At 47.1% G+C, this 24,381-nt stretch overlaps 2 protein-coding genes across 2 annotated transcripts in view; one reads left to right on the top strand and one right to left on the bottom strand.

The window, feature by feature from the left end:
* Positions 1-4,918: 4,918 nt before the first annotated feature.
* Ciao1 (cytosolic iron-sulfur assembly component 1) lies at positions 4,919-18,033 on the bottom strand. Its single transcript, XM_050178635.3, has 5 exons — positions 17,798-18,033; positions 11,340-11,606; positions 8,608-8,696; positions 6,292-6,560; positions 4,919-5,210 (listed from the first exon to the last, which is right to left on the bottom strand). Exons 1-5 carry the CDS (start codon positions 17,937-17,939, stop codon positions 4,958-4,960), a joined length of 1,020 nt encoding a protein of 339 aa, XP_050034592.1. The 5' UTR covers positions 17,940-18,033; the 3' UTR covers positions 4,919-4,957.
* Positions 18,034-18,219: 186 nt separating this feature from the next.
* Positions 18,220-24,381, top strand: part of LOC126531202 (uncharacterized) — a 28,442-nt gene continuing 22,280 nt past the window's right edge. The window contains exons 1-2 of the mRNA XM_050178632.3: positions 18,220-18,388; positions 22,575-22,833. Coding sequence (XP_050034589.1) covers positions 18,318-18,388; positions 22,575-22,833 — 330 coding nt within the window. The 5' untranslated portion in view covers positions 18,220-18,317. The remainder of the gene's footprint in view (positions 18,389-22,574; positions 22,834-24,381) is intronic.

The following is a 24,381-nucleotide window of genomic DNA, read 5'->3' on the forward strand; positions in this document are numbered from 1 at the left end:
TTTTGTGGCACGTGAGTTGAGAATCTGCACTTATTGCCCTTTTGTTTGTATTCGCTGAACTAAGGCTGCGGCATGCAAGGTGGAGGCGCAGCTGAATGGCACTTGACTGTTGACATAATCGTGTTCGGCGCACAAGCACACGGTATCGGCACAATGGAGCGTGTTCCTTTCTTTCTTTCTTCCTTTTTCTTTTTTTTTTTTTGGCGATACGGAACTTCGTAAGATCCCATGGGGGCAGGGGGGGGGGGGGGAAGCGTCAACTGGATTACACGAAGATGCGGACATTACTTCCACGAGAAATCAAAATGAGTAATCGACTAGTCAACAAAGTTTCACTAAGTTTATTACTAATTACTTACGGCACACATTACAAATTACGAATCTGACTTGTCGTGTAAGTAATGTCCGCCTCTTCTAGTAACCCAGTTCAAAGATTTGAATTGTGCCGTGTTCCACAGGCGATATTTTAAATTTACGTACAGTCTAAAAAAACGACACTCGGTATGAACTCAAGATATTGACACTCAGCATTTGTCATTGAGAACTCGCAGGTATGATTTAACCCCCCCCCCCCCCCCAAGGTCAATTACCCTGCATTAAGGTGACGCATTGAACAGAAGACAGGATTAGAACACTGATGATGACGATTACGACGATGAGGAAGTTCAGGTATACACAGTGAATACTCTATACTTACGCTGGAATAGTAGCTTGGGCTTGTTGGGTTTTCCATCCTGGTGTCAACAGCGCAAAACGTAGAAACGACACGAGACGAGAAAACGATACCACAAGCGCTATGGAGGGTGCGTGCGTTAGAGCGTGCGAGGCGCTTGTGGTGTCGTCTTCTCGTCTCGTGACCCTTCTACGACTTGCGCTGTTAACACCAGGATCTATACTTACAGCTTCTCGCCCAGGCCGTTGCTCCTTCAGCGGATTTCATCGCTTCTCGCGCACGTCGTCTGTCTTGCCAGAGAACTCGGGACAGTTGTTTCGAAAAGTGGCTCGAGTGTTCCGATCCCGCGCATAGGAAATGTCAGTTCCACGAGCATACATATCGAGTACACACACATACCATACGCCTTGTGCTGGGTTCATTCAGGCTAGGTGCATTTGCCGCAAAGTTTTGCTTTTATTAAGTGACAGTGCAATTTAACAAACTCATATTTATTGCCTAGTAGAAATGTGTGCACCATTGCATGCGCTCAACAAGGAACCGTAGCATTCCTTGATGTTGGTTACTGCTGTAACGCGATGGGCTATAAGTGACCGCCAACGCGGCGACCGCTTTTAGTTGCAGGCGGGCACGGCGACGAAGAGGCCGAGTAATAAGTCACTGGCAGCCTCACAGCAGTAACGAAAGTCTCACAACCGCACGCCCTGTGAGATTAACCAACGGTCGAGTAATATTCCAGACACGGCAACACTTAATATACATATTACACATATTACAAAGCCTCTCGAGCGATTCACCTTGCTCGATAGTTGGTGCTAAAATCACGTCCACAGGAGTGTCTGTATGGCCTTCCGGTACGATCAGGGATTGTGAATTTGTGGACAATAACAACAACAAAAAATCGCATGCACTCGATTTAGAGACAAAAAAAAAGGCCGTGATCACTTTAAGTGGTACACGACTCATTCCATTGTATTCGCAGTTGTTCCCGCTCCTCGTGCAAGGTCAATCATTCGGAAATCACTGACACTGTGACATGTTCCGCGCACAAATTAAGAATAAAACATGTTTTCTTCTTTCTAGATCGGAGCCGAATTGTTCTATATGTATAAGTAAATTGCTTACTCAAGGAGGCAGGCGATAGTCGCTCTATAAATCACTGTGTAACTATACAGCTAGTTAAAATTATTTAACCCTTTCAGGCACTATGTACACTGTTGTGCACATTGCGTACTCGCACCTTTCCCTCCTAGCGCGTTAAAACAGATGCAAAAGTGAATCTGAACGTTGTGTTCCGGGCACGTCCATGTACTTGGAATACTGCCAAATGGCTTATTTTTTAAACAACTGGCCCCAATTTCGCGCTGAGATGCATTGCGCATTCCACGTATCATTCTCCATACCTTGGTAAAACTCCTCCTTCATCGGTAGGTGCAAACGTTTAGTCCCAGCGCGTCGCCTTACCACTGGAGTGTGCTTCTTAAGCACGTTCTCGTTCGTTTTTTTTTCGCGAGACGTGCCAGTATTACTGCGGGAATTGCGCACTGGTCACTTGCTTGGCACCAACACGCGCGCTCCTGTGTACCTCTCGATGAAGTGTTTCTGGAGGTCGTCAAAGCTAACCAATAAAAAAAAAACAATCTTCCCGTGTTCCGCTAACTACAGTGGCAATGGGACCGTTATACAATCGTCCAGGTTTTTGCAATGCGGTGTCCCAAGCTTCATGAGTAAAACCTGAAAGGCGTACCACAGCCCGAAGTGCATGTGGAAAAATCAGGACGTGTCGGTGAACTATTCCAGGACAGAACAATAGGCGCTCTTCATTGACGCACGCGGCATTCGATAAGAGCTGTCGGTTATCGCAGACGCAAGAGCCGACCGACACTCACGCGTCGGAGCTGTAAATGGAAAACAATCATGGCAAATGCGCAGCGTTTCTGTTATCCGAATAGACACGATTTGAGTAAAGAGTGTGCTGTCATGACCAGACAAGTGCACAAGGTGGTTCTCCGAGCAGAACCAAATTTCGGAAGAGAAAAAGAACTCGTGCGTTCTGCAAGGATACGTTACGACATATTTACGAGTTTATGTCGGTAATCTATAGTTTAAATGTACTGTAGAAAGCGCTCTTTGGCAGACGATTTTACTGCAGCAGTCACCAGCCGTACTTGTGACTCTTCGTTATCATTCCTTCTTTATCCGGAAAGCACACAAAGTTGTTCTAAAATCCTTTTCAGCTACGGAACCCAACTCTTGTCAGTGTAATGCTCGTACCTTGTGTGGGATGTTGTTGTTGTTGTTGTTGTATCCTGTGGTGCGTGTGGCTCCTACCCACGATGGGGGATTGGCCAAGAAATGGGTGGATTATTCGAAATTATTATGGAGCATAAATTTCCTAATAGCTATTGAAATAGCATTGAATAGCGCAGAATTACCTGTTAAATAAGATCAGGACGGTCATATTGAATGAGTAATAATTAATTTAAAAGTAAAAACTAAAAGAAAGGAATTTAGCAGGGCATTCGTTTAGATTCCGTAAGGAATGTGTTCTGTGCCTTATCTTCTTTTTCCCTTGCTTCCTCACTCATTAAGCGAATGGCCGTGATGTCCCCTTCAGCATATGTCAATCTCTAGGCACTTCTCTTTTGGTGAGGGCGATTTCTTAATAATAATAATAATCATCATCATCATCACAATAATCCATTTTTCGTCATGCTTAGCTTACTGAATGATACGCAAAATTCCGTAAGCAGGCTTTGTCACACATCTCACTTGTCCTAACCAACATGGCAGCGTTCCCGCTAGCTGCAGCACTGTTACAGCTGAGACACGCGTTTTCAAAACTTGGACAGTACGGGGAACGGACGGCGGCAAAAATTGTCACCGGCCTGCACGTTGAATCCTCAATTACAAATCTAGCCCGAGGTCCGCCATCTCAGTTTCGTCGAACTATTATATATAGGTATGTGGAGAAACGTACATGCGGGTGTCGCATACCCTCTGGTTAAAGTGGTGTTACCGAAACTAATCTACACCGTCGTTTTGCTGTGTCTAAACGGGGGCCTTTAACAGTAACACAGATCGCGCGTATACAGCACTTTACCTGGTAACCCTCGAAACAATCCCACCCGACGAGAACCGCTTATGCAAGGCTTCTGCTACTGCTATGACAAGGACACGTCTCGAATTTGCTGAAAGGTTCCCTTCCCCAACTTACTGACGCTGTTTAACAAAAACTGCAATAGCAAAGATATTTAACAGAAACAAAGGAGCAGAGCGCGCTGAGGAAACGAATATGTTGATTTGTGATGCAACGGCGAGGAAATTAATCGCATATTGAAAGGCGCTTTGGCATACAAGTCTTACGCTAGCAACACTGCAGACCTAGTGCATAAAAATACAAAGTGAAACTCCGGATCGAAACCCGTTCCACTTAGGCGATGTCAAGCAGCAAAATAATGTTCTGCCATAGAGGTATGATGTATCGTCACAAAGTTTCATGCTACTGTACCATCACCGTCATTTCAGCTTCATAGTAAGATTCTTAGTACGAGGCTCTACGATTGCAACCACTCTGACTACCTGCCAGGACGGGTACGTGCTACAGTGGCTTGTCGCACGTGCCTGGCAGGTGCGGCGCGGATCAGCATGCACGCATTGGCGATATATGGTCCGGGCCACCTGCCTGTCAGTTGCCGTACGATTACAGAGAAGGTAACGGTAAACGGTAGCACTATGTTGTCAGATATCATTTGTGAGCACGCGCTTGGCATAAAAGAAGCCGAGACTCTTGAGATGATGTTAGTGGAAACCTTGGTTCCGTGCGGTCTTCGTGTACTTCACCCGCGACAATATGCTAAATCATTCTAATGCCAATCGCGTCACAAACCGCGGCGGCACACTTGGAATGAACTATGATGCAATATTCCGTAGGCAGCCTTTCCCAAACATCCAAGCTGCCATAACATACCACTCAAGCCGTTACGGGCGTTTCGAATGCATGGACGGTACGGGGGAATGGAAGTCGAAAGGAATTGTGTCATCAGTCCGCTTGTTGAAACCCTGATTACAATTCTAGCGCGAGGTCAGCCAACTTGGTAGGTGACGCGAGGTGTCGAGAGAAGCGCCTTCGCGGGTTCAACATATCGCATACAAGCACACCGTGGAGTGCAAGTGCGGCAAATTCTTGCGGAGGTCACCGAGGGAAGCTGGCGCAAAATACACAAGAGTCGCGCACAAAAAAACAAAAGCACTACAACAGATATTTATTAAGAGAACGTTCTACTACGGCGCAGCCGTCGTCGTCGTCGTCGGCGGCGGTGGCTCGATTTGCCAAATGCGCACCCGGCCCTCGTCGCCTGCCGAAGCGAGGAGACCCGGCGTGGACGGGTTCCAGGCGACACAGTTGACGTCCTGTTCGTGCGATTCGTGGCACGCTAGCCGCCAGGCAGGCTCTCCCGAGCCGGACTGCTCTTCGACGAACACGCGAACTCCGTTGTCGCCACACCCCGTGGCCAGTAAGCCGGTAAGAGGGCACCTGCGAACGACAGAGCGGGAAGATAAGGTGAACGGCCCTGAAGGAGCGACGGCTCATTTGACTCATTGTCTTATGAATAGACTGATCGATCAGAGGCAATGTCTAGCGCCAGTCCATCGCTCTTGTACATTGAATTGGCGGCACAACATGCCGGCGAAATCAAGCGCTGATGCTATCCCTGCAGAAGGCGCCATGATGCGTTTTGCTTATTCTTTAATTAATTTTAGCCAACGCGAAGGGGCAGCATCAGTCCACTTGTTTGCAGCAAGTAATTTCTCTCATGGCGAGATAAATGAACCACGGCGACCGTTTTTTTTTTTTCTTCAAATCAGCCAGGCATGTCTCGATGCCATGTGTTTTCATCTACGGTGAAGATTGATGATGAGATATTGGTACAAAATCTGTGCTCTTACAAAAGAACAGCAAGCACAGAATAATTTATAAAGCCGTTTCGCTAAGTGGGCATGTCACTATTAAGAACCATTTTATGGCAATAGTACTGTCATCCATAAACTGTTTTACTTTTTTGCCGCTGGCCGTTTTTCGCCGTGTTACCACTGAGTGCCATCGAGTTGTCGGTCGGCGTAACTGTGTCGTAAATTTCTTTAATGTATCGCCGAGTCTCGTATAATCAGATTGCGCGCACGAATACTATTATAGCCCCTTCTCAGATGTACGCGAGCACCAGCAATAGCTCTGAAATGCACGGTGATACATCTATAGGTTGATGACGCACTTGACCCGGCGAGATCACATTCAACGACCGACGACTAGCGTTAGCCGCTATCTTCGTCATTTCAACGTTGCTTGTCTTTCTGGACAGATGTGCACCCAATAAATAGTTCCATCCTTAACTAACACTCCTGACAATGTTCGCTTTTTCACCACCGCTTCAACGTCACGACATGCGTTGCGCTCACCGCCACGACTGGTTGCAGAGGCAGCGAAAGCGTGCGTACGCTTATAAGGTGGCGAGATGCTACAGTGCAGTTTCCTAGGCGCACGCTCGGCCACAGAGACATTGCAACGGGGCGCGTCGCACAGGATCACTTAGAGCCCCTCAAGCTTATAGTCCGCTCACCAAGAGACGCTGTAGACAGGCCGTGGGTGCAGCGTGCCGATCGTGCCTTCGCACTTCCAGCGGGCCTCTCCCGACGGCGCCCCCTGGAGACGGCTCCAGATGCGGACGCTGCCGTCGGCGCTGGCCGAGGCGAGGCGGCGGCCCCGGCCGTCGAAGCAGGCCGACCACACGGTGCTCTGATGCTCGGTCAGTGTGTGCGCGCACTCCCAGTCGTCAAGCTGCTCGGCGTACACCCGCACGCTGTTGTCGTAGCTGGCGGACACCAGCTCCTGCGATCGCGGTGCAACAACCTTTTGCTTTCTGTCCACGGGTGCCGTCGTCTTGGGCCGCATAATAAGAACGTTTCCTCCCTTTTGCGCGTGATCACACTTTGGTATAACTCATAACAACCATTATCTACCAAACCAAGGATGCTTTGCATTGAGTAGACGTCAAATGGACTTAATTCTGCGTGTCGTTGGCGCGTTTGTGGAACACCGAAAGCGTGTACGTCAGTGCACACACAACTTAACTGTAATGCCGTAGCTTCATTGACGACTTAACTGCGCGCCTTAGCCATACTCGAAAACTATTAACGCAATCGCTCGTGCGTAATACTAGAGAGAGGAGAAGGTCCTAGCTCGCGCCTCGTCAGCCATGCGCCTGTATTTATTCCCTGCCGGTTGTCCGCATTGATAGTCCTCATAAACTGACTTTCCTCTCGTTCCCCCAGCGCTGACTGCCAGGCTTGAGGTGAATCCTCACACCGTCCTATCAGTGCACTCCTAAATAAATTTAGTCGTACTCCTTCGGTCACTAAAGTAAGAAAACAACCGTATTAACAGCAGTGAATCACTCTCTCAAAATTGTGTTCAAGGGGCGAAGAAGTGTGCGTCATAGTATGCTTCCTAGAGCGCAACTAGTATCAGCTCCCGTTCCTGCGGCGAGCGTTGGCGTCGAGCGCGTAACCGAGCGAACGAGAAAGAGAGAACGCGGAGCGGGATATGAACGACGCGATCCACGAACGGCGGAGACCAATGAGAGCGGCCCGTCAGTGACACAAGCACGTGAAACGTGTCATGCGGACCCGCCCGACCGCTCAATGCGTACTCGTACCTGGTCTCAGTCGGACCGCTCGTTTCGTACTATCGTCTGTTCGCGTCAGCTCTCGCTTGCGCCTGTTTGGTTTGCTTGGTTTGGTCTCGTTCGCGCTTGCTTGTACTGCCATTGTTTACGATCGTTTTGTTATCTGATTGTATGCACGACGTGACTTTTGTAGTACTTTCTGGAAGCCACGCGGCACCAGCGATTACACTGGGACCTTCGACGAGTCATGTATAAAAGCGGACGCGCTTCACCTGCAGATCAGATTTTCGACGATTGCCGACCCTGCTACATGTCTGTCTCAAATTCTTTGCTTCAATATATCACAAAATGAAAACACGTATAGAGCTGCGCTCAAATTCCGCATTAGAAAGTATCGTAATCGTTCAAGGATTTTTTTTTCTATTTTGCCCCTGTGACATCGCTGACTGCGCGCAACGATACGGAGTGCGCTTCGGAAATAAAACATGTGAAATATGCGCTTTTCATTGTCACTGACATGGGTTCACACAGCGTTACCATCAGGTTGGGAAACTGATTATGCATGCCGTTTAGCTTGACGGGATAAAAACGAAAGGAAGAAAGGGAAATAAGTGTATATATAAGGATGAACATACAGAACGAAACGATTTCTTGGTTCAACGCTAATGTTTCTAGTTCGTTTGCGCGTTAAACTTGTTTCGGAAAACGGTTAAACAGTTTTCGGAACACTGTTTTCGGCTTATTACTCTGAGGCTGCACAGAAACGCCTGATAAGAATACTTGACGACTTCGCATTTCCCATCATGGGGAACGATGACGTTCACTGTTTACCGCTCCTTTAATGACAAGTGCTGCAGCTGCGCTGTTCATTTCGATTTGGGAAGTTACCGCGATGAGCACACGGGACGAAGAAAGGGACAAGACGAAGTAGTATATCAGCGTTTACCTTAGCATTTGTACCGCACCACTGTCGAAGGTCGCTCGGTGTTTTTATTGGTTTCCTCGTTGATTTTCGGGTGCACACATGTGCCTCATACGTATAAGCTCGGCGTTCGTTTCATTAAATCCACAAACCGCTTCGGGTTGTCTCTTTCTTCGTCCTGTGTGTTTTTTGCGGTAACTTCCCAAGTCCTGATTCCCCAACTGGCCTACACACACACTCTTCTAAGTTCACTTCGACACCGACAACGGAAACTTTCGTCGGTGCGACGCCTTCAAGCGGCCTAATTCAGTGCAATTATTCTCGCTCACCTCTTCCGTTGGATGCCATGTCACTGTTTTGACGTCTTGGGTGTGACACGTCTGAACGGATGCGCACTCGAACTCATCGGAATCTTCCACTGCAGAAACGCAGAGCATAGAGGTGATCGCATATAATTGATCTCTGCACGCAGGCAACAAAACAATGAACCCCCCCCCCTTCCTTATATCATAATAGCGTGTTGCAAACCAAACCATCCGCCACGAACAAGGTCCGTTTCGATCGATCACTTCCACGGATATATTATCACTGACGCGAAGCCCAGCACGACGCCTCGGCAGAACGACATAGACGTTCTGCCAACTTAGTAGACAACAATACGGCATCGAAATGGCCTGTTCTAGGAAGGTCAATCTTGGATGTATCTCGCGTAGCTGCTGGTTCGTACAGAAAACAGAAGCCTTAGAAGCTTTCGATGACTAAAAGGCGTCAGAATTGAATTTGCATCAATTCAGACAGAGTATATGCTCTGTCTCTGTCACAAAGTGTGCGCGCCTCTCGACATTGCCGCCGCATTGGGAGAGAACCTCTTTTACTGTCCCGTAACTCTCCTGACCTGTTCGTTACGTGATCGATTTTGACCACCTGAGGTTCTTTAACGTGCAAGTACACGGGTGTTTTTGCATTTCGACCCCATCGAAATGCGGCCACCGTGGCCGGGATTCGATTCCCGCGTCCTCGTGCTAAGCAGCCCAACACCATAGTCACTGTGTGTGTGTGTGTGTGTGTGTGTGTGTGTGTGTGTGTGTGTGTGTGTGTGCGTGTGTGTGTGTGTGTGTGCGTGTGTGTGTGTGTGTGCGCGCGCGCGTGCGTGCGTGTGTCCGTGTGTGTGCGTGTGCGTGCGTGCGTCCGTGCGTGTGTGTGTATGTGTGCGTGGGTGTGTGCGTCCGTGTGCGTGCGTGCGTCCGTGTGTGTGTTTGTGCGTGCGTGTGTGTGCGTGCGTGCGTGCGTCCGTGTGTGTGTGTGTGTGTGCGCGTCCGTGTGTGTGTGTGTGCGTGTGTGCGTCCGTGTGTGTGCGTGTGTGCGTCCGTGTGTGTGTGCGTGCGTGCGTCCGCGTGTGTGTGTGTGTGTGCGTCCGCGCGTGTGTGTGTGTGTGTGTGCGTCCGCGCGTGTGTGTGTGTGTGTGTGTGTGTGTGTGTGTGTGTGTGTGTGTGTGTGTGTGTGTGTGTGTGTGTGTGTGTGTGTGTGTGTGTGTGTGTGTGTGTGTGTGTGTGTGTGTGCGTGCGTGCGTGCGTGTCCGTGTGTGTGTGTGCGTGCGTGCGTGCGTGTCCGTGTGTTTGCTGTTGTATGCTTGCGTGTTTATTTCGTTTTTTGTACCAACCCCAAATCTCCATCTGGCTGGCTTTGTTGTGCGCTTCGCGGGAGGGCCCTTGGTTGTTGTTTGTTAATCCCTCGCCTTTAGCGAATCTTTTCGCGGTTGTGCGTACTTTGTTCGTAATGTATGTCGCGTAGGCTCCTTTGAATTAAACCTAAGTGATTTTTTTTGTCATCTCCCACCTCATGCCTCTGGTTTGTAGCCAATCAGGCGTGGAGCGATCGCCGGTGAGCCTTCGAACGCTCCTTTAAACGAACGTTGGGTGTCTTTGTTTGTTGCCCCATCCCCTCCGTTCCGGAGAGCGCGGGAACATAATCACCATTTTCACCGAATCCACGCTGCATAAGGCGGAGCATAAAAATAGCTACAGAGGATAAGGCAGAGCATAAAAATAGCTATATAGGAAGAGTCGTCACAATGAAATACGCCGGTTGGTTATCGGCCCTGCCCGCTCGCTGCGTTTAAGCGGACAGTGCCCGCTGAAGTATAAGCTGACATCTTACGGTACTCGGCTACCACACACCAAAGTGATATGTGTATTGCATCTACAAGCAAACACTGGCCATCAGTAATCCCTGAACACAATGGGCATGCCGTAACTGCTAGCTTTTAGCATAGCACGCACCCCCCCCCCCCCCTTTACCGTTACAACTACAGATCGGGCCACCTGCCAGCTTTGCGCCTGCTACAGCTGATTCGAGATGAGCACAAAGCTGAAGCAGCCACTAAGCGCACAGTTGCTAGGTTGTCAGTGGCAGGCGGCCTATTCAGTAGTTGCAGTGCTATGCTAGAACACTATTATCGCTTGACACAAGGATTCAATATGCATGCGGGGAAAACGACCGCCTGAAAACAAGAGGGTCGCCTTAAGCATTTTCACAATTTGCACATTAGCAGAAGCCGGTTGCCTTCAGGCCTCTCTGCATAAAGAACTCGCTGCGTAACGAATTCAGGTCAAAGTGGCCCTACCATACATCGTTAATCCTCGTTGATGATCATGCATTAACCGTTAAGGGCCACATGCTGGGACGATGGTACTTATGGTGACGCCGCTGCGATTTCACAAAATACATATAAAAAAGCTGCATCACGGAGTTAAGTGACGGCGCTTTCCGCGGTCTCTAATTCGTGGGCACTGCGTGGGTGGCAGGTTCATGGTCAACTAGCACGCGCAAAGCGAACAAGCTAACCGGGACCGCCCGCAAGGGTAACAAGAGACAGATGTCGGTGAGGCTAAAAGCTGAGCCCTCCCCCCCTCCCCTGCTCCGCTAATATATGGCAGGAGAGCGGTAACGAGAAGCGACATCACTATTCTAAAACAGGCATAAGCAACAAAGCGCGAGACACATACCGCTTTGATTACCATGCACACCCTCTGCGACAGCAGTCACATATGTGATCCCTCACCGTCCCATATCCAGACGGTCTTATCCCGGCCGCAGGTGGCCAGATGGCGTCCCGAGGGAGACCAGGCGACGGCCTTCACCTCACTCTCGTGTCCCTCCAGAGTCGCCACGCTCTCCCAAGTGCGCGATTCCCCGTCGATCCTCCATATGCACACGGTGCCATCGAAGCTGGCCGAGGCGATGCGACTGCCGCACGGGGACCACGAGACACTGCGCACGGTCCGCCGGTGGCCATCCAGCAGCATAGCCTTGCACGTCCACGAACCACCTGCATGGAGGCAGTGAGCAACTATAATACCGGTCCAGAGGGCACTGCGAGCTGGTTCGGTGCCCATTTCAAGACTATCCGCATCCCGCCGTGCGAATGTCAGAGACTGCAGCTGTAAATTTCATGCAAAGGCAGGTGGCGTCACGGGGTTTTCTCCATAACTCCCATCGGGCCTCTTAGTATCGGAGGCCGTCGATGAGGCTAAGTTTAAAGGGGAACCGAGGACGGCCCGGCAAAGTTATTCACGTTTTGACTTTTGACGGTGGGCACAAAGATGTTCGAGACTATTCAAACATGTGGTCCAATGGCGTGCATTTGAACCATGCGGTTCAATGCCGAACGCTGTGGCGTTCTGCTACTGGCGAGGGCGATACAAAAGCGGTAGTGTACCGAAATTTCGGTGCACATTTAGGAACCCCAAGTTATCCTAAATGTTATCCTAATCCCGATCCCTCAATTGTACGTCGCTCATAGCTGCTTGTTGCCTTGGGGAGTTCAAGAGGTGAAGCATAACACACCTTTCTGCGTGAATCCTTCCACACCAGTCCTTTCGTCCACCTATCTGTCAACGCATTGCGCACATCACGAGCAAGTGGCATTTCCGAAAGGTTCTGGCGTCTTTAAGTATATCCGCTTTCATTTACTCTGAAGAGCACTTCGCCAACGTTCAAGCCGACTCTAACGGGTTTCGTCATCATATCGATTACGTTACATTAGCAGAACTATTCGCCAGAAAAGAGGACTGTATTCGGCCCCACCCAGAGTTCGATCGAGAGTCCACGATGTGTGTCAGCATTAGTTGGGTCGTCCTTGTCGCGCCGTATTCGTCGTCTTTGTTCTCGCCGAGCCAGTTCCCACTGCTTTGAGTGGCATTGAAAGCTTCATACTTTGAGTGATCCTCAACATTTTTTTTTTCTTGTCTAGCTACAAATGAGAGAAATGTTATCGCAGAGTGCAGTGCCGTAGACACCCCCCCCCCCCCCCCACCTCAAATTTTTGTGTTCGTTTGCGGCTTTCCAAGCCCCCCTTCCTCCCCCTTCCCGTCCACGGCCAAGTGAGTGCCTCCCCCCCCCCCCCTCAAGAAAAAAAAAACATTCTGGCTACCGCCTCTGGCTCACTGTCCCTAGTACGGGACTTAAGAACACGCGCAGTAGCTTCTTCTTTCCAAGCATTGCCCCGCTGTGTGTTCAGCAGCTATAGGGTAATGGCGGCTTGGCGCCCAACCCTGAGTCACAAGCACATATATTACGTGCAAGAGTGGTGTGAAGCAGGACTAGTGAATTACGCAGTCATCGTCAGTTATATACGAAGGCCGAGCTGCATTCGATTTCTGTCACAACCATGCAGTTGGACAATTAAAGCTAAAGATCTCATAAGTCTTGCAATTTAATTTCGTGAGATACAGCAATCTTATTGCTGTAATCACGTAATGTTTGGTAAATCAGTAATGTTTGGTAGAGCCAAAGAACTGGGAGATGTTATACTTGACAAATTGAGAAATCGAAGACTTAATGAGTGGAGCGCCCTACTCGTGCGCCAACGACAGCATTTATGTATCCATTACGAACGACACGCTGCATGTATATAGCCGCCCCGTTTTCGGCAGTCTCGGAAATCGAGAATGCCGTAAATAAAGAAATAAAGAAAAGAACACAAAGCCTTGCGAGAATAACTTGATACACGCTGATGAATGTTGTGTATTACATTACAAGCAGTGGTTGCACACGATGTATTCTGTGAAAACGAGTCCATTTCGACACATTCACACTGCGTGCGTGCGTGTGTGTGTGTGTGTGTCAGTAAATTACGCTTCAACAACACAAAAAGACAGAAGACTTGTGGGTCCTCGCAGAATCCCAGTGCAATTTCCAGCGAAGCTCGTTCTTTTCGGGTAGTAGTATTAAACATCTCAGTTGCCTGCAGTGTATACCCCACACTTCGAAACACTTGGAGCATATAACGTTTTCAAGAACTCTATTAGCGAATCTTTAGAAAACGTCTTACGTCATCCGCGCTCATTTAATTTCGCATTAGCCATAACCCAACCATCTTCCCCCCATTTTCACCAAATTTGATCCCAGAGGAATTGTTATAGTTTATGTTACGTTATAGGACGAATTGTTTCAGTACAGGCAGGTAAATTATACGCTGTTCTTAAAAGACAATTATAACGTCCTGGAGCGCTTGCATAAGTACAATTTACGGCAAAAGCCGTAGTTAACCGACACACTTTGATCAATAATCTGTCCCCTGTTTGCACGAAACATAAACAAGGCGATTTGTTTAGTTCACCAAGGGCACCGCGGAAGCCCATTGATATGGAGAAAATCGAGGGTTCAGTAATTATTTGCAACGATCATAATTAAGCCTTAACAACCTTAACCTAAATCAACCTTACCAACCAACTTTATGCGTTCCCCGAGGCACCTTAACCAACCTTAACACTGGTCCCATTTCCACCGAATGTGAGCTCGGTGTTACGTACGGTCCCCTGGGAAACAGTAAGGATAACGGCCGTACAACGCTCTCGAAGAATTATTCAAAAAGAATTCCCCCGAAGGCTGTCATTTGTCCACACGCATTAGGATTCGCATGCGCACTGGCTATAATGCTCGACACATTTTCAATAAATTTGATATCGGTGGCAGTTCTAGTTAGTTCTCGCAGGACGGTGAGCTAAATTATGCGCCGTTCGTAAAACGTAGTCATAGCGCTCCGGATCGCTTAATTGCACACGTAATTTACAGCGAATGCCGCAATTTGCCCACACTCTGAACTTTGCCTAGAAATTTCCCATAGCCTGCGCCTCATTTTCACCAAATACAACCCAAGTGCCTCGTTTAGTTGACCAAGGACATCGGGAAAATATACTATGTGCCTCGGGGAACGCATAAAGATAAGCAGAAAGTGAGTATTGAGTAATATAATGTGTAAAGATAATATTTAAGCCACAAACGTTAAACATTCCCCACACACCGCCATTACAGCATTCGGCAAGTGTTTGAAGGCATGGTTGGACCATTATCCGATATGTTTCCTGGTGTCCTAGAGGACACTAGGAAACATATCAGATAACGGTTGGCTCATGCTTTCAAACACTTGCCGAATGCCAGTAATTTATCCACACACATTTACCTTGGCATGCTAATTGGCCATAATTTTCCACTCACTTTCTCTAACTTTGATTTTGGCGGTGACTACAGTTCTCTCAGGACAGCACACTAAACTTTTCGTCGTCCGTAAAACACATTTTTAATTCTTCGGAACGCTTGTATACGTAATACACCGCATTTGACCCACAGACTTTAAATTCGCCTACTCATCGTCCACATATCCTGCGCCTTGTTTTCACCAAAGACAAACAATATGCCTCGTTAAGTTCACCGAGGAAGCCCGGAAAACCTTCTACACACCTCGTGGAATTCACAAACGTATAGGCCGAAAACGAGTATTCCGTAATTATCTTCAATGATCTAACCCAAGCCAGAAACGTTTTCGCCATACAATACATTTAACATGCAGCCCATTTCCACCAAATGTTAACTCGTTACGTATGTATATTTCTCACGGGACACTGGGCAACGTAGTTGATAACGGCCGTAAACATTTTAGACTGTAATTAACTTACGGTCTTGAAAACTTGCCCGCGCATACGTTGCCCCTCGAAGTGCCCCTATTCCCTCAAGATGTCAATCTTGTGGCACGCTGAGTTCTCTCATGACACTGGGCAAATTTCATGTGCAGTTCACAAGATACGCTCGTAAAGCTCTGGAAAGCTTAATTGTTAAACGTCACTCGTATCATGGCTCCCGTTTTCTGAAAATATTGAATTTCTAGCGCCTTTGCATGGTCCTCTTATATGGAAACTAGTAAACATTATAAACGTCTCATATAACGACTCTAAACAAGCTAAAAACGAAGGTCTGGCAATTTTCATTTAGCCCCCAATTAACCAACACAGTTCGAAATTTTCCTGCACATCAACCCTAACATGGCCCACATTCATAAACCCCATCAGTTATCTCTAGCTCAGACAAAACGCCGCAAAAACACGCATATAACGTTTCCAAAAGCTTCTGGGTGCACTAACACCTTCACTTTAAAAGGCCAACCTTAGCGTGACAGGAGACTGGGTAAGGCCACAAAAGACGAGAAAAATAAAAGAGAGAGACTGAGGGCGGGTGGCCACACCTACTTGAAGTTCGCACGCCAGCACGCCGTGAGGTCATGGATTTTGACGACGTCTGCTGGACCTAGCTAATTTTGTTATCTGGACCTAGCTAATATATGTTAACTATGGTGCGTCAAAAAAAAAAAGAAGAAATATTATCGAGCTTTGAGAATATCAAGCGCGCGTGAACGGTCCAAATAGGTGAATACACTATGAAATATGTGCTGGAACATGCCGGCGATACGGTATCAGCGCGAAATGTTAAAAATTTAACACAGGCCTTCATTCTACCTTCTGGTGCGACCTCTTATCGCGAAATTGGCGTAGCTATATTTCTTTTAAAAAATGCTCTATCGGTCCAAACTGATTTAGTGGTGGAGAAGTTGCGGTTGCTGACCAAGTCAAGGTGAAAAAACACAGAGACGTTTCGGAGCCGATACGGGTTCCTTGGTCCCACTAAAGCAAACGAGAACCCTTGGTTAAAACTAATTTAGCACTTCTCCAAGTAGTGCGCTTTTAGGCGGAATGTGCAGACATGTATATGCAAGTAACTGCCATACATGCTACTGCAGCACGGCAAACTGCACTCAGCGAATTTGTTCTCGCGCGTTCGCTGCGACTCTCCGTGTTCACGCAGAACGAACCCGGAAAGCTCACGCGAGAAGCCTGCACTGTTGCCTTTTCCGAAACGAGTGCGCGACGAACAGATCGCGCGATTTTGCAGCGACGGAACGACCAGCAAGGCGCAGCCAGTTCCCCGATAGTTCAGGAAACGTGTGGGTTCATCGAATGCTCCTTTTGTCTGTGCAAATTGTATTAAAGTTACACGTTCCAGTAGAATGTATCATGTAAAAGGGATACGCTGTTTCCCGAGTTCCAAAGCATTGCTTCACCGCAGCTTTCTATTCCCAAAAGTTCAGATGGCAGCAGTCGGGAACTCCGAACAGCCAATTGAGGACATCATCTCATTCGCACTTCCAAGTTCAACGAACAATTCAATGTACTTCCTCTTACAGCAAAGCTGTCAGTGCAAGTCACAACGGTTTTCGTGGAGCGGTGTAGACCGTCGAAGGCCTGCGGCGACGTAGTCGGTATCAACAGCCACCAACACAACCAGAATCGGATGCCGACGTTCGAATTGTTTTTTTTTTTTTTTATTCCAAACAGCAACCCCGATGACGTCAAGCTGACGTCGCAGATTCGACTTTAGTGTAGCGTTGGGCCGCTTTCCGTGCAGGAAATTTTCACAAGGGCAGACAGGTTATTCGTAGTTTCGAACGCAGTAATCTATATTGGTAGAGAATTTGCACCGAGCCCAGGCGCTGTCAAAATATTTTGCGTCGTTTTAGGCATCCAAGCTTCCCCCTTTTGTCTATCACTTTAAACCACAGAGACTGACATTTATCTCTCCTTAACAGTTCGAATGCTACGCGTCGATTAAGCTCTTTAACCATATTTGTAATCGCCACCCTCAGGTAGATTATCCGTTACGTTGATTTCCAAGCCGATAACCTAGCAAATAGCAAAACGGTACAAATATAGTCGCAACGTTTGATACTGCGTTATAGGCTTGTTTTGTCAACCTGACGCAGTACTACGTTCTTTAGGGCCTCCAACGCTGGTTGTCACGGTAGAACTCATGCACTATCGCTTAGCAACAAGTAAACATTCCTGGCACAAGTACACTGTGACAACCACCCCGATACAAAAAGCTCCGGCGCAGCTCACTTGTGCTGCGAGGACAGGGTGTTCACTTAGATGGCATTACACTTCTCCAGCTTTAAATGTCTGCGAGCACCTCGGCTGAAAAAAGCCAGGGTTCACATGCAGGTTTTTCGCCTGCAACGGGCGACGTTATAGAGTGCGCGCACCTGGAAGTTTTTTCTTTTTTTCTTCACCATACTCCCATCATGAACAACACTATAACACGCTGGACGCCCGTGATCTCTCTAGAACCGCATGAAGCAATAGACCAGTGGAATTCACCATAAAAGTTAAACCGCGGAGCCAGGTGCCCTACCTTCGAGCGCCCACAGACGAGTGCTTTTGTCGCCGCCGCAACTTGCCAACACGGTTCCCGCAGGATTCCACGCGACACACCATACACGATCTTTATGGCCTTCAAGTTCGGACACAAGTGTCATTTTCATCTTGTCCACCATACCGATGCAACGAAGAGAATCTTCAAGAACGCCGCATCCCGTTACCACATGCTCACGTTCATCAACAGACCTTAGCAGACGGCACAGAAGATGACTAGATTTGGCTTTAAATGACTACTTACATTTGTTTTTAAACCCTTCGTTCGCATGCTGTTTACAAACACAAACAAAAGTGTAACAATGTACCTGCTTATATTGTGGCTACATTGTAATAAATCTAAAATAAATATTTCAGTACTTTCATATACTTTTGTTGTGCAACTCGAAAAGGTGACGTTAGCATCGCGCACTACGAAGGCGCCATTTTTTCTGGCGCGTGCAGTCCCACTGTGGATTTGTCTTTTGCGACGACGAAAGAATCGCGGGTAACATAAAAAAATGCCTGCGTTTTGCGCTGTAAAAGGTTGCGGAGCAAGGCACCGGAAAGGCGACAACATATCCTTCCACTCGTGAGCATTGACGTTTGCTACGATCGGCGCTTGTTTACTGAGGGTATACCACCCGGTCTGCTCGAGTTTCGAATTTTGTGTACTGAAACTGGCGCGTTGCATGTCTTATATTGTCTTAACGCGTGATAAAAGTAGCGTGAACTATCAGCTTTGAACAGAGCCGGCGGGGAATCGCGTGAATGTGACATACGATGTCAAGTGATTCCGAGCATTCTTTACCGCGCGCCCGCCTCCTACTCAATTGCGCTAGTGCCATTGCGCCATCTGATCTCGATGTACTTTCTTTCTCTTCGCGCATTCTGGGGAGCTGTATTTAACAACTACATCGCCGCTAAAGTACTGAAATATTGTGGTTCTGCTGAAATGATGAAAGCAACAGCGTCGAGTCTCTCTCCCGCACAGGTCTTGATCGATCTTCGATTATCACTGTCTGTGAAATATTACGTGGCGCTTCTTTCAGACTGGCTGTGACCTCGTATACAAGTATTGCCAACCGAGGCATACGTCTGTGGACAGAGGAGGAGCGAAAGAAAAAAAAAATGGAGCGGGAGAGGAGGAAGAGTAGCTCAGCTGATCGAACGGCGCGGCACCCTGGCGGCCCCTTCAAAGCTACATTTTCGCAATAGCTCCACTATACCGCCTTTCTTGGCGTGCGAGCTCAGCCAAGTGCAGAAACTTGCGAATGCGAAAGAACATATGCATTATGGTAGAATGCTCATGCCATATGCGCAGGCGCAATTAATCAAACATTAGTTATAATATATATAGTGAAAGTATGTTATTTATATAAATTAACATTGCTATTTGTCATGAAATTAATGACCCTTCTTTATGTAATCCAGGTGAAGTGGCAGAATAGCGATATATGCTACAGGTAATTTTCAATGAATCTGCACATAGGGCCAAGAAAATGTAAGGCAAGTGGTATATGATTAACTGCTTATATGCATTCTACATATATTGTGGTTGGTTTGTGTGATGACTGACTGTGCATGGCTCTCTTAGGGCATTTTGTGCACAGCATCAGCAATACGCAATCCCATCAACACCCATAAGTGCTCAAAAGTACTCAAGCATGACCATTGCAGGCTTCTTGCCCTGAACAGTTGGTATTTATAGTTTCTGCAGGATGTTAGTTGGCTAGTCAACAATCAGCCTTGTATCATCGGACAAACCTACTTCAGCACTCACAAGGTGGATGAACATTTTATAGCAGGTGGGACTACTCTTGTGGGAGTGCAAGTAATTGCTCTGCCATGACCAATAAATTCAAAGATGAGTAAGCCATTTACAATTTCACCCTGTCATAGTCCTGAAGGAAATGAAGCAGTCTATGAAACATCTCTTTCCACACACGATTAGGTCCTTGAGGAAATAGCAGGCTTAGTCATTACATATAATATGGCAGCTCTTTAATTTTTCTAGAAGATTAATATGTGCTTGAGGAGTCACCGAGTAGATTCACAGCATAGTGCATGTCCTACACTTTTTTGCAAAGCAAGAGCACACAATGCAACAGGCACGGTCTGTCTTAAAAATCCATGCTGGCACCTATCCTGTGCGTAATCCGTAGAATGGCCACCTCTTCATGTCATAGCTCTGTTGCGACGCATCTTTTTTATCCATTAGTTGTTGCTTGGGATATAAGAGGTTGTCCTGAGTGCTCAGTTAAGGTGCAGGCACGTACCCAGGAGGGGGGGGCGGTTCCCCCTGAAATTAGGCGGCTACCCCCCCCCCCCCTATCTGCCCACGCCACCACTCCTCACGCACATTCCTAAAGCGCTGACAAATCAGTCTACTCGGCGGTCAACATTTTGCTGCCTTTTATAGCGCAAGCAGTACATGACTGACCTCTGTAGTTTTTCCGGCGTCCATCAACAACAAAAATCATCATGTCGGCCGACCCTGGTAATAGTGCAAAAAGGATCCAAGATCAATGGCTCATACAGCTGTGGCCTCGGGAACCCATAACACGCCCTTCGAGATCTTCGGGATGGGCCCACGTATGGGGAGTGCTGAACGCCTCCTTCACCTCCACCGCGGATGGGCCCAGTATTGCACTATCTTCGGGAGCAGCCCACGTGTGGGGAGTGCTTAACGCCTGCTTCACATTTGCCGCAGGTCGGCTCGGCGTTGCACAACCTTCGGGATCGGCCCACGTATGGGGGGTGCATAACGCCAGCTTCACCTCTGCGGCAGGTCGGCCCAGTATTGCGCTATCTTCAGGCCGACCTGTGGTGGAGGTGAAACACTCTGCTTTTTGTTTGAGAGCTTTGACTGTCGTCAGCTTTCGCTGCCATTCTGTCTTCACAGAGTGGAATGGTTGTCCATTTTTTTACTCTTTTTAGATGGCGGTAGTTGTTGGCATCTCATGGGGTGTGGAGGTCAGTTTTCTCATTGATTCGGTGCCTGCGCGATTAACTCAAGATGAGTTCAGTTGTCACCACCTATTTGGTGCAGGTCGAGGCATCTCTCCTTTATGCCTCTCTCACTTTCTGTCACCATCTATTGCAGCAGGCAGGGCGTAGTTTATTGTTTTAATTAAAATATTTTATTTTGTTTATAATACCCAACACAATTTTTATGTCACCATCTATGCAACGATCACGCGCATCGCCGTTGCTTCCTTAGTTCAACCTTCTTTGTTTATACAGATCCAGGGGCCAGGAAGGGGATTCGGTTCGTTGTCAGCTGGGCTGTATGCTCGTGGAACGAGCTGCGACTGGAGAAAACGCCAGTTGCGTTAAACTTTTCCTTTTGCTTCATTATTTCCTCGAGTGACCGCTCGCCACAATGCTGGCGGATCCTCGGAACCATATACCCGCAATATGGGTTAGATAAGGTGGAAAATAAAATAATGCGAAACAGCATCCATCATCAGACCGTGCAATAACCGTTAAACCCATGAGCAATACGACTGTCACCCGTGACCTCATCTGGCTTTTCCCTAATTGTACAGCACTTTTCGTGCAAAATTGGCAACGGGAAACAAGAGTCGCAAGGCGTTGAGAAATAAGCAATCTTAGTAGATTGCTTAATTGGTTAACGGGAGAGAGCCAAGGCAACAACCAGACATGGAGGAAAAGCAAAAATTCTTTGTGAAAATATTTATGGATCAACATATATTTATTTAAAAAGGAAGTAGAGAAAACGCAGCCGGAAGTGGAGAATAATTCCGTGTGTTTTGAATGATGCGTCTACAGTTATCAATCGAGCCGCCTGACATAGCCACTTCTATGCTGTGCTAATGTGGGTGTTTTTCTAACCTTCCGCGGTTGGCGCAGTACGTCTAGAATCACAGTGTCCTGCACTTTTTGCAGTTGTATGGGACTGGTGATGACGCATCGTTACGCAACTTGCAAAATAGCAACAGGAGTCGGTTTTGGTTGGTAGAGCAGTAAACGAGGGATCCAAAATATCTGTGATTGTACCGCAAATATATAATTCTCTATAATTCTTCCAGAGCTAATTCAAAAAACGCTACTAGAAATCTTAATTTTGCACTTTCGCTCGTTAACTTGTTCTTGACAAGGTTCTTCCTGCACATCTTTCATGCGCAAGTCCATTTGATGTGGTTCTTTGTTCGCCAAGTGAAGGAGAGGTGTATCTCACAGGCATACCTCTGAGATACATGTTATTTCAATTCTCTTATGTGGGTTTATGCATATTTATGGCAAATGGTGGGCATTATTCACATTTGTACTAGTAAAAGTACCTTCTCCCTTTCATTTGCATAGAAAAGTTACCTTGGGTAGGCCCCCCCCCCCCCGAAAAAAAAAATCCTGTGTACGTGCCTGTTAAGGTGTCTTGTGCCATTGTTTCAGTGCTTGCTATGCAGAACCCCATACAGCTCCTCACCTGCAATTGTCAGTTCCTATGCCAACATTCGAGCTGTGCTTAAACAGATGTCAGTGATCTTTCAAAATCCCAGACCAAATATAAGCTAACACCCACGGAGCATTATAGTCTTTTTTTTTGCTTTCAGCTCTTGCAACATACACTAATGGGCTAGATGATTTCTGTCTGGCTAGAAGATTTGCCATTAAATTAAAATCATACACAGCCATGAATCGTTTACTTCATTGCCACTCACTCTGGTACGTAAACACATAAGGAGTTAGCTGAGATGGTTAAAAGTCGGTGTTGAAGCTTTGGTCGTAGTTTCGTCCTGTTCCTATGTTTGCAGCTTTCCTCACCGTGACCCAGAGCTCATGTGGCGCTGGCTTTATGCCCTTGGCCGTGAAGACATGCAGCCAAAGAATCACCACCGCGTCTGCTCCCAACACTTCACACCAAGCTGCTTCTATGCGGGCCTCGATCGGCCATGCCTGCGGCCAGATGCAGTGCCAACTGAGTTTTCTGGCTGCCGCAGAGAGGGTCGTAACAATGACACTAAGCAGCGCAGCGCTGCTGCATCAGCAGTTGTAAAGTTAGCCATGAGCCCGGTGAGTCTGTACACTTGAGAAACATTTTATTTTCCTTGTTCTTTTAATATATGAGTTCTACCTTATCTTTACACATGTCTCATTAGCATATAGGCAAACATTTTTTCTGAAAAAGCTATTACTGAGACTTGCTTGTACTTAAAAGTGGTGGCACCCTTTTGTACTCTCCATGCAAAAAATTTGCAATGTCAAGTGTGCATGTATCAGGGTTGAAGCGTTTCCATTTCACATTTCTCAGATGCCCAGAATGCAATGGTAGTGGAATGGTTGTTGTTGCTGCAGAGATAGAGTTTCTGAGAATCACCTCAACAGAAAAGTGTCCCTGTGATTGCAATGCCATTGCATGCATGAGAATGCTGGGTAGCGGAGGCTTTGGATTTACATCTTTCTTTGGTGAGCCAAAATGCTTTAAAGATGCTTCTGGTGGCTGGTGAGACCACGGTTTAGTACATGTGTACTGTAATAACGTGTAAGTCGTGTTATTGCTGCATTACTATATTAAATGTTACAGAAATAGGAGTGTGAGGTGCATGAGACAGTTCCATCAAAATTGCTGGCTTATTGGCACTTGTAAATTGTATGGAGGTCGCATTTCACTGTGGATGCATTTTAATACCACACTTGGATGCATTACTTGCCTGTTTTGTACAGAATAAATCAGACGTATTTCTTGTTGGTGTAAACAAGCGACAAAACAATGTTGAATATGTGAGAACAGAAGGATGCCGCTTTTGGCGTCATTCACATCATGTGCCTTGTCTTGTTATTACAGTGACTGACGGCATCATCATTCCATTGTCACAAATTGTATGCTGTTTGTCGTTGTTGCCGCAGACATGCATATTTCTGATTTGAAGCAAGCAAATGATGTACCATTTGCCCAAAAATGACTAGAAGACCTGATTCGAACACTTGTTATATGTAATCATGTGGGAGTGAGATGTGCAATCGCTCTGTGGATTGTTTCTAATCATGATATAGGCACAGACATGTGCTTTGGAAAATAAATTAGACAATGGTTTTGAATGCAGGTGAACCAGGAAATGCAACAGTACACTCTAGTTGTTTTCAACTCGTTTATGTTTGATTTTGTGCAGATGAATCTAGCTTTTTGTAGAAAAGTTGTAGCCAATGGAAAAATAAGTTTGTTACACTCAATATCTTTTAAAGGCATATGTTCATTGTACACTGATATTGGCTAGACGCGATTCCCAGTTTACTTTGTCATATCCGGTAATTCGTTATACAAATAGTTATTACATCAAAGTTCGAGTGTAGTACCTCAGATATGGTAATACTAAAGTGCATGTGCCACAAAATGCCACCTTTGTGCAAAATTTGTATTTGAATAAGCCAGTGGTTCAGTTGGAAGTGTCATGCATACCTGGTAGTCCTAGATGCACAACATTTGGTGTAGGAAATTGTGATTGCACTAAGGTCCACAGTTATATCAAATGTAAACAGTACCACCGGCACGTTGCTGTTGTAGGTTTGGAGGAAGGACAGAAAGGTATGCATTTACTGGGCCCCATTTCTGTTTTCTTATGC

This window comes from Dermacentor andersoni, chromosome 5 (assembly GCF_023375885.2).
Source record: "Dermacentor andersoni chromosome 5, qqDerAnde1_hic_scaffold, whole genome shotgun sequence".
NCBI classification, from domain to species: domain Eukaryota; kingdom Metazoa; phylum Arthropoda; class Arachnida; order Ixodida; family Ixodidae; genus Dermacentor; species Dermacentor andersoni.

What these genes read in the sequence shown, in the direction of transcription:
- Ciao1 (XM_050178635.3), bottom strand. Translation starts at nt 17,939, where the DNA reads ATGGTGGACAAGATGAAAATGACACTTGTGTCCGAACTTGAAGGCCAT. An exon ending in CATGGCATCCAACGGAAGAG is followed by an intron (nt 6,561 to 8,607) that starts GTGAGCGAGAAT and finishes CCGCGATCGCAG; the next exon opens with GAGCTGGTGTCCGCCAGCTA. An exon ending in CCTGTCTACAGCGTCTCTTG is followed by an intron (nt 5,211 to 6,291) that starts GTGAGCGGACTA and finishes TGTCGTTCGCAG; the next exon opens with GTGCCCTCTTACCGGCTTAC.